The sequence below is a fragment of the Balearica regulorum genome, chromosome 6 (genome assembly GCF_011004875.1).
Source record: "Balearica regulorum gibbericeps isolate bBalReg1 chromosome 6, bBalReg1.pri, whole genome shotgun sequence".
Classification (NCBI taxonomy): Eukaryota; Metazoa; Chordata; class Aves; order Gruiformes; family Gruidae; genus Balearica; species Balearica regulorum.
The window spans coordinates 24,062,632-24,079,068 of record NC_046189.1 but is presented as its reverse complement, the minus strand read 5'-3'; the positions used below and the strand labels follow the sequence as shown (position 1 = coordinate 24,079,068).

At 38.8% G+C, this 16,437-nt stretch overlaps 1 protein-coding gene across 1 annotated transcript in view; it reads right to left on the bottom strand.

The window, feature by feature from the left end:
- Positions 1-3,542: 3,542 nt before the first annotated feature.
- IFIH1 (interferon induced with helicase C domain 1) overlaps positions 3,543-16,437 on the bottom strand; it is a 29,074-nt gene continuing 16,179 nt past the window's right edge. The window contains 11 exon segments of the mRNA XM_075755790.1: positions 3,543-4,299; positions 4,302-4,437; positions 4,545-4,635; positions 5,861-5,987; positions 5,990-6,047; positions 6,381-6,542; positions 7,231-7,383; positions 11,848-11,893; positions 11,895-12,020; positions 12,022-12,103; positions 15,595-15,808. Coding sequence (XP_075611905.1) covers positions 4,217-4,299; positions 4,302-4,437; positions 4,545-4,635; positions 5,861-5,987; positions 5,990-6,047; positions 6,381-6,542; positions 7,231-7,383; positions 11,848-11,893; positions 11,895-12,020; positions 12,022-12,103; positions 15,595-15,808 — 1,278 coding nt within the window. The 3' untranslated portion in view covers positions 3,543-4,216.

Here is a 16,437-nt window from a genome sequence, read left to right as displayed (position 1 = left end):
GCTTAACACCAAAAAGGGAAAAATAAGATGCTGAGGAAAGGTGTCCAGAATGCTGTTGCCTCTATGGGGAAGTCAGGCACAGGGACTATGATTTTTCAGGGTAGGTTAACAAGGACTGAGTATCCAAATCTTACTGAAATTCAGTAGTAGCTGGGTGCACCACCCCCTCTGGCTTCTTTGAAAATGGTAAATGTATTACCGCCAAAGGCAGCCAAGTTATCACTTTAGCCTAACAGTATGGGCTGGAATTTGAACCTGAACCACTACACCAGCCTTGGAGAGGCAGCGGCTGATCTGGGCAGTGTTTTGGCAACATTCCTTACATTAGCCTTGGTGGGGGGGATTTTTGAAAAGAAATTAAAATTAAGTGATATGAAACATGCCTTATTTTCCCATAAACTCAGTTCCCCTCTCTCCCCAGTTCTTGTCACAACAGTGAAGTACAAACTATACAAGATACAGCTATTGAATAAGATCTATCCTATTGACATAAGCCGCGCAGGAAAAAAAGGCCAAGGAGCCTAGAATATATTGTTGCTGACACACTGTATATGAAGGGCAGAACTGAGCTCAAAACCAATAGTGTTTCCTAACAAGATAAAACCGCAGCTACTCCAAATTTCCAAAACAGAAAAGGATTGTGACAAAATAATCTTTCCCCACGTAACTCATGCTTCTTATTCCTATTTCCAAACTGCTACTTATTTCCTAGCATTCTGTGGTTAATGCCATATATATTTTCAATAACATGGGTCAGAGAAATAAATTTTTTTCCTACCAACATTGGTTGTTTCTGACAACCAGAACATCACAAAATTGCAAATGCAGGTCTTGATCAGGCTAGTTTTCATTTCCAAATATGCAGCTTCCTCTAATGAATGCATATTTAGAGAATGCCTCAAAGGAAATGATTCAAACTCACATGATCTAACAGACTTTGCAAAATGACTATATGCTGCACACTATGTGTTTTTCTAATTTGGAAGTCTAATTATTTACACATGTACTGCAGTAAGATTCACAAAGGTTTCAGCATTAGAAGCAAAACAAAATTTACCTGGCAGAGAATGACCTTCACAAGCTTTGTAGATCTATTGTTCCTAACACCTGAACTCGCTCCTCTGGACTGTTTATACTAACACAAATGAAGAAGCAAACAGCAATTCTAGCAACAGCCAAAGCTCTTCCTGACCTCTGCAATATGACAACCCCATAATGTATGATAGAAATAAAAGTGTAAGAAAGCTAGAAAGAGGGTGTATCAGTTGGAGAAATGGACAAATTACAGAACAGAAAACATACTCAGTTTGTACAGCAACTATCCAACCAGTTATGCAACTACTCTAAGGTTACTAACGTATTTATATTTCCCAGATGAAGAAATGCAGATTTACACATGTAGGTTGTACATGACTGATATCAGACCAAAGCAGACAGAATAATGAAAATGCAACTAAAGCTGAACCACTTCTTAAGTAGCCACACCCATTGCTAGACAAATCCCTAGTGACTAATAGTTTTTGTTCTTTCCACATTTGTGAACAAATAAAAGTTCTAAGTAGAAAATACAATCAGGATTTGTCACACTCCCTGGAGGACTTTGGGTCCATAATGGCAATAAATGCAGAAGTAACTAGCAGATAAAATATGGCAATTTAGCCTGTTTTTTACAACTTCACACTTCCTGGATGAACAATATAGGCACGTTTTACAACGCCATTGAGAGATAATAACTTGAAGTGCAAATTCCTTATCCTGCACGCCAGCAGGATTCATTTGAGGTTCATTATGCGTTATGCTGAAGTGAGATTGTGCAAACACTCTTTAAGCTTTGGTGACAATGTGGCTGAGTCACGCTAGGAACTGGGAGTGTAACAGCAGCACACAGGTGAACTACAAGAAGGCCAAGTGTGTTTGTGATATGGCCCTGTTGAACCCAACTATAAAAGAACAAAGAAATCCAGCTGCATATGCTCTTGTTGCTTCAATAAAGCTCAGATTTCAGAAACTCCACTCTGCATGGAAAATTATTTGATTGATAGCAGCAATCTATGTAATGTATCTTTTTACCAGGGTTATACACTTCTTTAAAGTACTGAATAAATTACTTCATACACTTGGAAATTCTACATACAGTGTATTATGTTACATTTACATAACTGTAACAACACATTAATACAGAAATCCAGAGATGATCTGGATGATGATGATTTACCAAGGGACACTATTCTAATAATTAATTGTTAGTATGTTTCATAGCATCTCATCAGATACTGAGCACATGAACAAAATAAATCTTAAACTACAATCATGTGTGATCTATCAATCTCCAACTGTTTTAAATAGTCAGATTCTCAGATCAATGTATAAAAAGTGTAAAATTTGTCCTGCACTTAACGCTAAATCAGCAGATTCTAGAGGTAGCCAAAACCTTCAGTATTAAGCAAAATACTACAATACAAGAAAGAGAGTAACTTAGAGTTTCTAAGAACAATAGATGAGGGGAATGATTTAATTTTTTTAACTAATGAAGTTATCTAATGTTGAATAAAGAAATTGGTGAAGATTTAACATTTGTTCTGCCCTGCACAATATGTAAAGGTAAGAATAGCATCATATAAAGATATACATAAATATAAAACACATACACTACAAACTGTTTACACTCCCTATCTCCCACCAGCCTTTCTTGTTTTAGTTGTATCATTCAAAAGTACCTGTGGAATTGCTGTGTCTTGAAACATCTTTGCATATATAACCTCTTAACTCTCAATGCACCTGATTTTTTTTTACAGCCCTAAGCTAGTAGTTTATTGATATAAATCACTGTTGTGCAATAAATTCACCCTATAAATAAACCACAATTTCTTTAATTTAAGCACATTCTAATCTACAAAACTGCTATAGTGAAAACTCTTCAGTGTGCATATTTATTTCATAATGCTGTAATTTGTTTATAAGTAAGTAGCTAATCCCAAAATGGTCTGTATCAGTGTCATGATATCTGAAATGTGCTGCTCTTCTCAGTCAGAAATTAGATTTTTTCCCCTCCCCCTGAAGCAAGGCCAGAAATATAAAAAAAACCCCACCAAATCTGGTCCTGATGAAAATCTGAAATAAGATCTGATTTTAAAAAAATTTACACAGTATTTATATTCCTTTTAAAAATGCAGAGTAATTACAGATCTAGCCATAATAAGATTCTTTTTTTGCTGGGATATACTTTTCAGCTATGTCGTAACTTAGAGATTTTACCTGGGGCTACTGAAGTGTTTACTCATCCATGCCAGTAAACATACCACTTTATCCTGAATTTGCAAAGCTGACTGTTATAACAACAAACAGACCTTCTTTCTACTCTCTAGTATCTTACTTGCAAATAGGGGGGAAAAAAATCTGTCAATGAGATAAATATGGAGACACATTATGCTATTTTTACAGTCAGAATACACCACTATCCTTTCCATTTCTAGGGTGAAACCGTGGTATTATTATTGTCAAAATACTTACAGTGAAAGAGAATAAACAGTATCACAGTTGGCAAAGGTTCATCATTATAGTCATTTATTGAAAAAAATACATACCTCATTTAGCCAGTTTAACAATCCTGTGAAACTAACACACAGAAAGGCACATGGCATTGTGCTTCTTGGACATTGAAACAATCAATTTCAAGTCAGTTTAAGGGCTTGATCTTTTGAAATGGAAACTTAATTTTAGTCTGTCAAAATGTATGAGCTTACGGCTAAAGATAAGAGGGGAAGAACTCAGTCACTGATGAAGCAACAATGATTCAGAAATAACACTCAGCTAATCTGTTCTCTTTACATGGCTCCTCTTTTGACACACTTTATTTTCAAAAGGTTGTAGCAAGAAGACGACCAGAAAATAATCACCATGGCAAGTCTCAAGACGTCTGTCCTATGTTCTGTGCTTGATGACAGGTCACCTAACACTCTTTGGACAGTGTTGTCACCCCATGATGGACTGTAGTGAGTAGAGATGTGAATTTGTTCCATGGATACACATGACTGCAATGTATTTGGTTGTTGTCTTTGTCATGGAGTACCATTGCAAATCTGTGTGCAGACAGCAGCGATGTGACTTTGTCCTTCTCCTTCCTTGGGCTTTTTTCCTGTTCAAAACAGTTTCCCCATGCCCAGGAGCCTTCACAGTTTATGATGCAGCACTTTCTATGGGACACAGGAGCTTCTAATCAGCTGAAAAAGTGGAAAAGGGCTTTTGTTTTCATTCTGAGTCCTTCATCACTCGAAGGACAACGAACTGTATAATCAAACTAGGGAACCTGATGGGCAGTTCTCTCCATTTCTGAAAAATTTGCTTTGTTATTTTCTTGTCTTAAAACACAACCACAAAATTTCTAATCTTTAGACAAGGCAAGTCAAGACCTTAGTGAACCATCATATTTCCCCAAGCCTGCAGGTATAAGGAAATTATATTTCAGATAAAATAGACAAGATCATTGGACAGAAATAAATACAGAGAACAACAACATAAAAGTATGAAAATAAGTTGTTCCTCACTTTTCAACAGTCTTTACATATAATTTCCCTATTTGTCTGGTAATCAGAATGCTTATCTTGCAGTGTCTTATTTCCTCTTGTATGGTAACAACTTCTGAAAAACAGTCAGAAAGTGTGCATCAGAATACATTGGTCATTCGGTGCTACATATAGCCTTAAACACACAGTGACTACAACTGCTGGTCAGATATGAAACCTAAAAGGTTGTAAACTCTGTGACTGTTGTGCATATTCAGGAGCTGGAGAAAATGCAAGGTCATATTTCATACTCCTAAGTAATGCTGAAATACAACTGTACTCCACGTATCCTTTTGTAGAATTTCAGGAGCTGCATCCTCCCTCAGACATCTTAAACTAGGAGCAGCAGGCTCTCCATTATAATAGGGGATAGATCTAGCTTGTTTTTTTCAGGTGCCATGAGCTGTCAAAGCAACAATACCTAAAAGTTAGAGGTTTTCTTTTTATTCCCTGTAGTCCAACCTTACCCCTTAACAGAATCATTTGGCTCTGATATCCAGAGCTGCAGAGTATGTGCACATTCTTACATCGTTTTAGTTTAGGGAGTACCCCATTTTGAAGGTTACTATAAGCCTGTGCTGAGGGGTTATAAGAATTATTACCCTGTAGTTTGAATTGACTGGTAACATTATGCCGACCAGACAATTTCACAGTAAAAGCAGTTTAATGTTTAGGGCTGCAGCTCAATTTTATTTTTTTCAACATATAGGTACTAATTTCTTATTAACTCTTTAAAAAGTCTTTACAAATTATACTAGAGAGAGGTCTCAAAGAAACGAGAACTCTGGAGGGCACTAACTTGGTTGGATGTTGTCTGCCATATAGTTAGCAAAGCACGACTGATCTGTAATGTACCATACCCATTACACATTTACTGTAGTAAGCAAATGCAACTGAAGTTGAATTAAAACATTTTCTTGGTCTCTAAATTTCCATTATGAGTGGGAACAGAAAGTCACCTCCTGCCATCATGGCACTGAAAAGTTAAACAGAGTTTAACATCAATATTTACCAAACTAGCTGGCACCTCTTGCAATGGACTTACACTGTGGAATACACACCGTATTATAGAATAAGTGACCTAGTTAATAATACCACAGGACCTGTATCTTTTTCCAAAGTTTCAAACCCTGGTCATCTTGAAATCAGGGGTAAGAACAAATAATTTCTTCAAACTAGGACTTGACAATATTGGAATAATCTTTTTTTTGCCCCACAGGGCCTAGAGGGTTACAGGCCCTGTACAGCCCTGCTGAAAAGAAAATCTGTTTTGGCCTGAGATGAGGTAGTTCATAAACACTGGAAATCTTTTTTTCACACTGACATGATGCATGTTTTCAGTAACTTTTATGTCGTCTCCAAAACATATCAGCTTGTGGCAATTTTTGCATAGGAATGTTATTAGTGAAGGATTTTTCTTGTGTGCTGATCTCTCTTTGCCTTCATTTGTTTTTCCACTATACTTTGCAACTGGAAATTCTGAATCTAGAAATAGATCAGTAAGAGCACTGTAACATTCTGGTGGAATGACAGTAATAGTTTTCTTTTTCAGTTATTTTACCGAGTTCACTGACAACATGACTTCTAGTCAGTTTTCCAACTTGTGTGTTACCCTTCTCACCAATAGAAAAGCAGACTTTTCTAAAGACCCAGAAAACATAGATTATAAAACAAATATTGGCAGAAGGATTCAAGTCTATATGTAGTAACTAATATTATTTTAAGTTTTCCTCCTGTAAGTAGATTTCAGATAGAAAGTATTTCTTACAATATAAATCAGTCTTCTTTAAAGGGAAAGTGCAGAGTTGCAGTAAATACCTTATTTAAATACTCTTCCTGTAGCATCTTCTGAACACGCTGATTGGCCTTATACATCATTTTCTTGCAGAAAATATTAACGTCTTCAAGTTCAACAGCTCCAGAGCCACTTGAAGCCACAAGTGCATAGGTGCTCTCATCAGCTCAAGCTCAACCACAAGCCTACAATTTGTGAGGAATACAACAAACACAGCACAATGTTCCCTATAACACTGCACAACATTTTTTCCTAGTTTTGTAATGGAAGACATGTACTGTTCCTTACACAGTGGCCCCACAGAGCATTTTTTTCCACTTAACTCAGACAGATAAAGAATCAGTGAATAACATATTCTGTTTCTGCATTATCATCAAAGATACCTTTGGAAATAATACTCAGGAGATTGTGATTAACACAACATTTTGCAAAGCAGCAACTGTATTTTGTCACCAAAAAATAAGCATGCATTTAAGTATTAAATATATAAATATTTGTGTTCACTAATTAAGTGAGAACATGGACAAACTGGTATTCTAATATGCAATTAGCTCCTTTTAGCTGTTGGTGGTACAAAAATCTTTTATATGAACCAGTCTGATGATCATATTCTCATACCTTTTCTATTAAAAGAGCTTACTGTTTGTGTAGAGCTTTAAATGGATGTTATACCATTACACATGGAGGCAAATTTTAGATTGCATGCAAACTGAGGATGGTGACTGGAAATGAACCTTGTTGCGAGAGCATTTTCTCTTTTAGCATGCAAGTATTTCAAAATTATCTCAAACCTCAGGTATATGATTCACCATTTGCATATTCCAAACAGAAATGCACTTTTAAAAATAAGTTATGTATGCAGGCAACTCATACCTGCACCATAGCAATTTCAATGATGATGAGGTCACAGCAAATAATGATGTTACACTCTTTGATGTCTAGGCCTTCCTCAGCTGCAGTAGTAGGAATAAGTAAATTTACATTTCCACCTTGGAATTTATTAATAACTTCCCTTTGCTCCCTTTGCTTCCTTTTGCTTTGTAAATTAAAAAAACCCAAACAAACAAACAAACAAACAAAAAACCCCAGTATACTTTCAGTGTAAGTTTCTGTCATCGGTTTCTTCTCATTAAGAGGTTTCAGGAATTATAGTCCAATCATTTCAGAGTAGAGTGCCAAACATCAAGAGGCTTCAACAACTGCATTTAAGCATCTTTCAAGATCACAAACAAGGAGTTCTTATTGAATATAATAGGTGTTCAGCACCTTTTTTGAGGAATGAAGGAGCAGAAGCCAACCTTTTTAAGGTAGCTGAGCTTGGAACTTTGTAGCCCATTTCATAGGCGCTAGGAGTTATGATAATATTGCAATATTTCAAAAATTTCAGCTTATAGACTTCAGCACTTCCAAGTCAAGTTCCAAAGCACTTAAAAGTCCCCATAATAAATGGGGACAATAATTTTGGTGATTTGGGGAGCACCAAAATGCACAGCAATGATACATTTAAAAAAATAAAGCATCTAAAAGACAGACTTCTGAATTAGCTGGATATTTCAAACAAGCTTGAGCAGAGGGACAGAAATTTCCTATTTGCTATATTCAGTTTCAAAATGTAGAGGTTATTGTTTCATTTGTGCAATGTGGTGCACAGATTAAATACCAAATTTTCATGGAAAACAAGCAATGTTTTCAGAGAACAATTCCTAATTTTTTTTTGAAACTGAGAGCAGCCGAAGGAAATGGACTCTGTCCAGTAGTAAACCACACCATTTTTGCTTAAATGCTGAAGTGGCAATTTTATGGGGAGTAAAAAGCAGAATAGAAGAGAGATTTTAGGATACTGAAGTACTTTGTTTTGAAAATGTTTAGTTTGGAGGTATAAATCATCAGAGAGATGTTGCATGTGAAGTCAACACAATGGTATGAGACGGACTGTTGAGTGATCAACTGTGAAATTTTCATTGCAGATTTTGGCAAATTCTCTTTCAATGATTATGCGTCAGTGAGAAGCATGCATATAAATTGTATAAGTTGATTAAGCAATGATATCAGAAAAAGACAGGCATAATCAACATTGTAATTTTATTTTCAATTCAGCAAGTAAAACATAATTGGAATTACTGTTGTCCCAATAAGTATAAACTCATTTAACTATTGCATTGTTGCTATTGCTATTTTGTTTGCTTTTTCTTCCTATGCCTCAGTACAACTTATGTCCCTCTAGGAAATGGCTGCCTGTTACTCCTATTGCCATAGAATCCTGTATTGGGTCTGGCTGAGATGGAGTTAATTCTCCCCACAGCAGCCCTCATAGTGCTGTGCTGTGTATTGGTAGCTAGCAAACTGTTGATAACACACCAGTGTTTTGGCTACTACTGAGCAGTGCCAGCACACATCAAGGCTTTCCAACATTTCTTTTTCCCCAGCAGCAGGCTGGGGGTGGGCAAGATCTTGGGAGGGGACACAGCTAGGACAGCTGACCCAAACTGACCAAAGGGATATTCCATACCATATGACGTCATGCTCAGCAGTAAGAAACTGAGAATAGGTGGAGGAACAGGGCGGGGGCATTCGTTGTTTTTTTTTTTACAATGTTTGTCTTCCGGAGTAAGGGGCACGCTTACTGAAGCCCTACTTCCCAGGAAGTGGCCGGACATTGCCTGCTGATGGGAAGTAGAGAATAATCTTTGCTTTTTGCTTTAGCTACATTAAACTGCCTTTATCTCGACCCACGAGTTTGGGATTGTTTTTTCTCCATCTTCCCTTCTCCCCTCCCTGCCTTGCTGAGGAGGCGAGTGATAGAGCGGCTCTGGTGGGCACCTGGCCCCCAGCCAGGGTCAACCCACCACAGTCCTTTTTGGCGCCCAAGGTGGGGCTTGACAACGGCAGTTTAGTATTAAGAGTGCTACAGCTATAGTAGTTATTAAGTTGCAAGCTCCTGTGCAGGTCACGGGGTTTGTTAGCTGTGCTGCTTATCTCTATTTTGCTAAACTTAGGAACATGCTGATACAAACAATGGCTGCTCTGTGCTTTGGCCTAGTGTTGATGGTCTTACTGTGCTGGGGTAGCTATTTTGTGGGGAGGATGAAGGAACATGGGAGCATGCTAGTACAAACAATGGTTATGTGCATGGCCCTGGCATCGATGTTATTGCTGTGCTGGGGGAGCTATCTTGTGGAGATGATGGGGGAATACATCTCTCTCTCTCTACCTGCTTTTGACGTGGATGGTTTCATTATGCAGGCTCCTAAGGTCCTTGTTCACCTTTATGTAAGCTCATTAATATTACTAATTAATACTGCTGGCATATTACGGGTGTTGTGGAGTTTGGTTTTGTCCTGGTTTAAGGGGAGACAACTTTTAAGTGAGGCAATACTGAAACGTGCCCTGAGGCAGCCAGTCCCCGGGTGGCAGGGTGTGTGGAAGGATTTGGGCAGGTTCCTAGGGCGATTATCACCTCCTATAGCCTGGAACTTCACACCTGAACAGGCAAGCAATCCCAGCAAACTGACACGCCACCTGATAGAAGGGTGTCTTGCCTACCCCAATGAAAACCAACAGCTTCTAGCACTGTACTGGGGCCTGGCCTGGGCCTATCGAGCCACAGTGCAGAACTCTCAGAGGACTGTGGTTGAGGAAGGCACCCAAACTGCAGCTGAGGACACCGTGGCTGAGATAGGGACACAAACAGTAAGAACTACAGTAATTGCCCCAGTAGTAAAAAAGAAACAGTGGACCAGGAGGTCCCTATCATCGATTAGTAAGGGAAGAGGAAGAAGAGGAGGAGAGGTTTGAGCAGGAAGCTGGTCCTTCAGCAAAGAAGTGGGAGGAAGGAGTGAGAGAAATAAGACAAGAAGCAGAAACTACCCGGTCTCTGACCTCATCCGAACTTCGAGATATGCGGAAAGATTACAGCCGCCAGCCTGGTGAGCGGATTGCTGCCTGGCTGCTTCGATGCTGGGATAATGGGGCCGACAGTCAGCAATTGGAAGGCAGGGAAGCCCAACAGCTGGGATCCCTAGCTAGAAACCGAGGAATTGAGAGGGGAATTGGAAAAGAGACAGCAATTTGCAGTCTCCGGAGACGGCTGCTTTCAAGTGTGAGGGCAAGATACCCATTCAAGGAAGATCTTGTTAACTCCCCAGGAAAGTGGACCACCGCAGATGAAGGCATCCAGTACCTGAGAGAACTAGCGGTGTTGGAAGTCATCTATAGTGATCTAGATGATGAGGAGGTCTCCAAAGATCCAGAGGATGTCCTGTGCACACGGGCCATGTGGAGGAAGGTGATTCAAAGTGCCCCAGCATCGTATTCTAACAGCTTGGCAGCAATGTATTTCCCAGATATGGACACACCAACTGTGGAGAAGGTGTCTGCTTGGCTTCAGAACTTTGAAGAAAACCTCTGTACCACCTCCTCCTCCCTACGGGCCAGCACGTCGGCTGTCAGAGGTACCCCAAGAAATCAGTCATCTCCTGCTCCGGTCAGAGGGAAAGGGAGTCCCAGGCATATGCCATGCGGTACACTCTGGTTTTTCCTGCGTGACCAAGGGGAGGACATGAGGAAGTGGGACGGTGAACCCACCTTTAAGTTGGAAGCCCGTGTTCGTGAACTAAGAGGGAAGACAGCCGTTAAGAAGGAGACACCTGAAGGAGGCTGTGACCCCGTGGGAAGCCCGCGCTGGAGCAAGCTCCTGGCAGGACCTGTGGATCCGTGGAGAGAGGAGCCCACGCCAGAGCAGGTTTGCTGACAGGACTTGTGACCCCGTGGGGGACCCACGCTGGAGCAGTTTGCTCCTGAAGGTCTGCACCCCGTGGAGGAGACTCACGTTGGAGAAGGCCGTGAAGGACTGTCTCCCGTGAGAGGGACCCCACGCTGGAGCGGGGGAACAATGAGTCCTCCCCCTGAGGATGAAGAAGCGGCAGAAACACCGCGTGATGAACTGACCGTAACCCCCACTCCCCGTCCCCCTGTGCCACTGGGGGGGGCGGAGGTTGAAGCCGGGAGTGAAGTTGAGCCCGGGAAGATGGGAGGGGTGGGGGGAGGTGTTTTAAGATTTGGTTTTATTTCTCATTCCTCTACTCTGTTTTGCTTAGTAATAAATAAGATGAATTCCCTCTCTAAGTTCGGTCTGTTTTGCTCGTGATGATAATTAGAGAATGATCTCTCCCTGTCCTTATCTCGACCCGTAAGTTTTCTTTCATTGTACCTTTTCTCCCCTGTCTAATGAAACAGGGGAGTGATAGAGCGGCTCCGGTGGGCACCTGGCCCTCAGCCAGGGTCAACCCACCACAAATCCAAAACCTAAAAAGCTTGTTTCTTGTGGAAATAAAATCTGACATTGCTATTCACCTGTCCTGCAGCTTATGAAGGTAAGTTGCTGGCAGGTATGAAACCAGAACTCTGGGCTCCAAACTTCAGCCTGTTCTAGTACAAGCTATTTCCTTAAATCATGACAAGATTTTAATGCTGTAGTGCACAGTTCTGTACCTGAGTCATGGGTTTAATTTCACTGTTATGTCTAGCACCGATAAGGTGCCTTAATTCCCATTTCTTCAAATTTTGGGTTATCCTTATTCTGCTGGAATAGAGCAAAGGCAGTTAGCCAAGTCTTTGTGAAAATAATTCCTCTAGGTTCCTCAGTATTCGTGAACTCCTCCATTAGTGTTTCGCAACTGTATTAGCTTCTCATTTTCATATCCTGGCTTTCCAGCCAACTCTTTCGGCTGTTTCTTTTTTGCTTTAAAAATAGCAGATGTAAATTAAGAAAAAGTGACCATGTAAAATAACAGCTCTAGAAAAAACCAAAACAAAGAGCAGCTTTCTATATAATTCTCCCAGCATAGCTTATTCACATCCAGTTTGAAGATGTGGCATGCCAATTATTTTTCAAGTGAGTTTACATTCATTAGAAACACACTAATCAATCAAAATAAATCACCGTTAACTTTTTAACATACACTTTGCCTATATTTCATGGTAAGAATAAGCAAAAGAAAAAAACTCTGTCTATACACCAGAAATGGTACAGAGTTAAGTGCACTATATTAAAGAGCTAAATCACAGCTTATAATATTTGCAAAACAGTTTTAAAACAACAGAAAAAGTCTTATAAGGAGAAACATTAATATGCACAGCCCCCAGAGCTGAGAATGAAAATTCCTTTTGAGTGTGATGACACTCATCAATAATGATGAATGAAAAATCTGAAAAAAAAGACAACCTCTAAAATGATTAATTTTCTTTCAAATGTAGAATTTCTGTGACTAAATCTTCTTACAGGTGAGGACACTGTTGAAGAGAACCTGAGCCCTAACAGATTAGGAAATTTATAGTGCTGCAGGAAGGTGTGGATGGAAGCTGTATATATTTAATGAACTTTGGAATCTTTGCTGCAGTCCTGATGGGTCAAGTAGTTTTACATTTCATGTAATTTAAAAAGCTTTTCTATTTTTGCAAAACCAATCCGATGGTATAAAGAATTTCAGAGAGATATTTTTAATAACCAGTGGTAAGAACATACCATAGTTTAACTCCATCCTATCTTTTATAAGTGTATCTGACAAACGACACACTGTTTGCTTATGAGATGATACATAACATGTTAGAAGTCTTTCAGACATTCTAGAAAGGCCTGTCCTGATCAAAATATGCTTCCATTTTATAGCAACAGAGAGATTTCCTCCCTATTCCTGTCCAATTAAGTGATATAAGTGATTTTATATCACTTTATGGACGTGTCATTGGCAAGAACAAACAAATGGTAGGAGCACTACCAATCATCTCTCTTTTGTAGCGGAGGAAACTGATGAAGATTCAGACAGGTGTTACGTGTTTTTTAGTTAGATTATATTATGTGCAACAAATAAAATACTATATGATACGGAAAATAAAGATTATTTTTGTTTTAAATTTCTTACAAACATAGAAAACATCTCTTAATCTATCTGTATATGCAGCCAATGACAGGTATTTCAAGGTTCTGATTTGAAAGACGTGAACATTTCTCTGTTTCTCTAACAGCAACTCTTCCTATAGCTGGCCAATAACTCTCTAATTTGACATTATTTCCTACAATTCAATAAATGTTTGTGGAAATGACTGTAAAGAAGATCACTGAAATGATCAGGGTTAAACTCTTTTTCTTTCTTTCTTTTTTTTTTTAATTCACACAATTTCCATGCTCTTGTTTACACATTAGCATGCTCAAATTGTTGCATCAGTACAAATTAGTTTGCAACAACTGGCAGCAGAAGTTGGAAACTAACAGAGAGCTAGAACATTCTCAGCTGGCATTTCTGCTGGAGAAAATATCATGTAACTTTCTCTTTGAAGAACCTAAAGAAAGGTGGAGACTGAACAAGGGAAATTTTATTTAAAGGCTAAACAAAAAACTACTGCTAGGAAAGCAAGCTAGTGCTCCATGTCACTGGGGAAATCTAATTGTCTTCACACAAGTGGTTCAGGAAGCTGCTTTGAACTGGAGTGATGTGGTTTCAAACCTAAATTTCTATTTGTTTCTAAGATTTCTACATATTGAAAGACTTCAGAAACAGTGCTGGCAGTTTCTCAGCTATTTTGGCAACATGAAATTACTGCCTTTGCTTTTGACCATAATCTCTGTAATGCATATTCCTATCATTACTCAGGAAGAACCAAACGCACAAGAAGAGATGTGCTTCTACTAAGGAAGTGATACACAGCTTCTAGAAAGTCCACACAGTGACTTCAGCCTGTGGTAAAGAGGGTAAACATTTGGTAAAATGCAATTAAGAGAGTTCCCTCCATTTCACTGAGGATGGAATTCCATGTTACATGTAATGCAGACCTCTGTGGAAACAGATGAAAAAAGTATGAACAGAGATTAGGAATGAACAACTTGTAACTAATGAGGATGGTTTATATAGGCTGTGTATAGCCATTAAAATAGAGCTGGCTCTGTTCAGGCTTGCTTGGCTTTGGTCCAGACGAACTTACTAGCATAGGTGTAATAGCAGGGAAACAGGGCCGTGTTTGCAGGGCTACCTCAGTTCTGGAAAAGATATACCCCCTTATGAAGGAAACTTTGCAAGGTGTGAAACCTATTCAAAAAAAATACTTCATTACACAACCTGGTTGGAACTCAGCCCAGTTCTACTCAGGTGAGCAGTTCCTGTAGAAATGTTCAGGTGCCTCTATATGACATTCCCAAATGATTCAGAGTTGGGAAGGTTTATTAACTTGGGTGCAGTGGAAAGGAAGTAAGTATAAGAAAATCTCTGGTACTCTGCCTAGGTTAATAAAAGGCATTCTGAAGGAGGGGAGGCAATTCTGAGGGACCCAAGTGGTCTGCAGGAGTTAGCGTGGATCAAGCAGTACTCCAGTCAGCACTAGGCACTGACAGACACGGACTGACCCCTCAGGTTTCTCTGCTGTCTCTGTAACACCCAGAGAAGTACTTCTTTTATCTCAGATCTATTATTTTGAATATCATAGCCCTCCCCTCAGCTACATCCTGCCCCATCTGAAAAAGAGCTGACTGTGCAGATAGAAGGAGAAGTTAACATCTCACAGAGGAGGGTCACTGTAGCCCAAATCCTCGAGCCGAAGTTGTGGGATGTTCCATTATTTGTATGTCACTGGTAGATAATACCATTTTCTTTCTGATCTCCTATAGATAGGTGCCACTTTAGTATTCTGGGCAAACAATTTTACCTCATCTCATCTTGTATCTTTTGTTCTCTTCAACTTCCTTCACCTTTTGTAGGAGACCATTATATCTGCCAACCTCAGAGAGATATAGTTATAAGTAACCATATCTCTGTATGTTAGCAAAATGGTAAGAGTTTAAAGAATACAACTTTTATAATAGATTGGCTTTTATCTTGTGTTCCATTGAGTACATTGAGTTTTTATAATTTTTTTCTCATCCTGTTTATGGCTTCCATGTGATATAACTCAATACTCTACCAGGCTTGGAAAGTGGAACCAGTATGGCTCCATTTGCACGAAGTTGTGCTTGAGCTAGATAAAACAGGAAGCATAACAAATATGTAGTACAAATGAACTCTAAGAGTCTAATTTGTCTTGAAAAAAATGCATGCTCATTAACTAAGATCTGTTTTTGACTCTCAGCTTGCATTTATAAAACTAGTCAACTGAAAAATCATTAAGTACTGCATGTGGCACATTTTTACTCTGCAATTTTCCACAATAGAGACATACTTTTAGCCCTTCTGTAAAAATTTCAGAACTTGCCTGGTAAGTGGACACCTTCTTCATCTTCTTCAGCTGCATTTAACAATGAATTCTCAAGTATATGTGCTGTACTGATGATGATGACATCATTTCTTCTGACAACTTCAGGAAATTAGATTTTTAGCTGAGAATCACCACTTAAACCAATAACCTGATAACAATGTTTCAGAAATGGATTAAACTCCTTTTGTAAATGCTGCTCTACCATCAGTATCTGAATAAAAGTTTCCAAAGAATTTAAATCAGAACATAAATAGGTTTAAAAATAACTGCTGTTTGCCAGAAATGTTGTTAGGTACACATACACTTTATTTTTTTTAAAAAGGACACATTCCTTTATTCATTGCAGGGTAGGATTAAAAAAACCCCACCAAACACAAAAAAGAAAACAAAGGACTAAAAATCCCCAAACCAACCTGTCCCCTCCAATTGGTCCTACAAAATCTTTTTGTCCCCAGAACTTTGACTTCACTTTGCCTTAGAAAAAATGAACAAACCATGCATGCTCTGGCTCTTTAACTGAGCTTATAACATACTATCAATTTTATTCTTATAGGAGGATATGGATATCTTTTATTCTTTTAATAAAAATCTTAAATGTATTTCTATATTTTAATATTACAATCGATTATTATATGTGCTAAATTTAACTGTAAAAATTACAGCAATTATCAGAAAATCTGACAGAATATTCCTTAACTACTGTGAGACTCATTAGGTGGCCTTCATTACCAAACACAGAATGTGAAAAATATTTTTATTTTTTAAAATATGATTTTAGTTCTATTCATTCTAACATGAAATTGTACTTTTTGCCAATAATGTGGTTATTAGGGCACATGT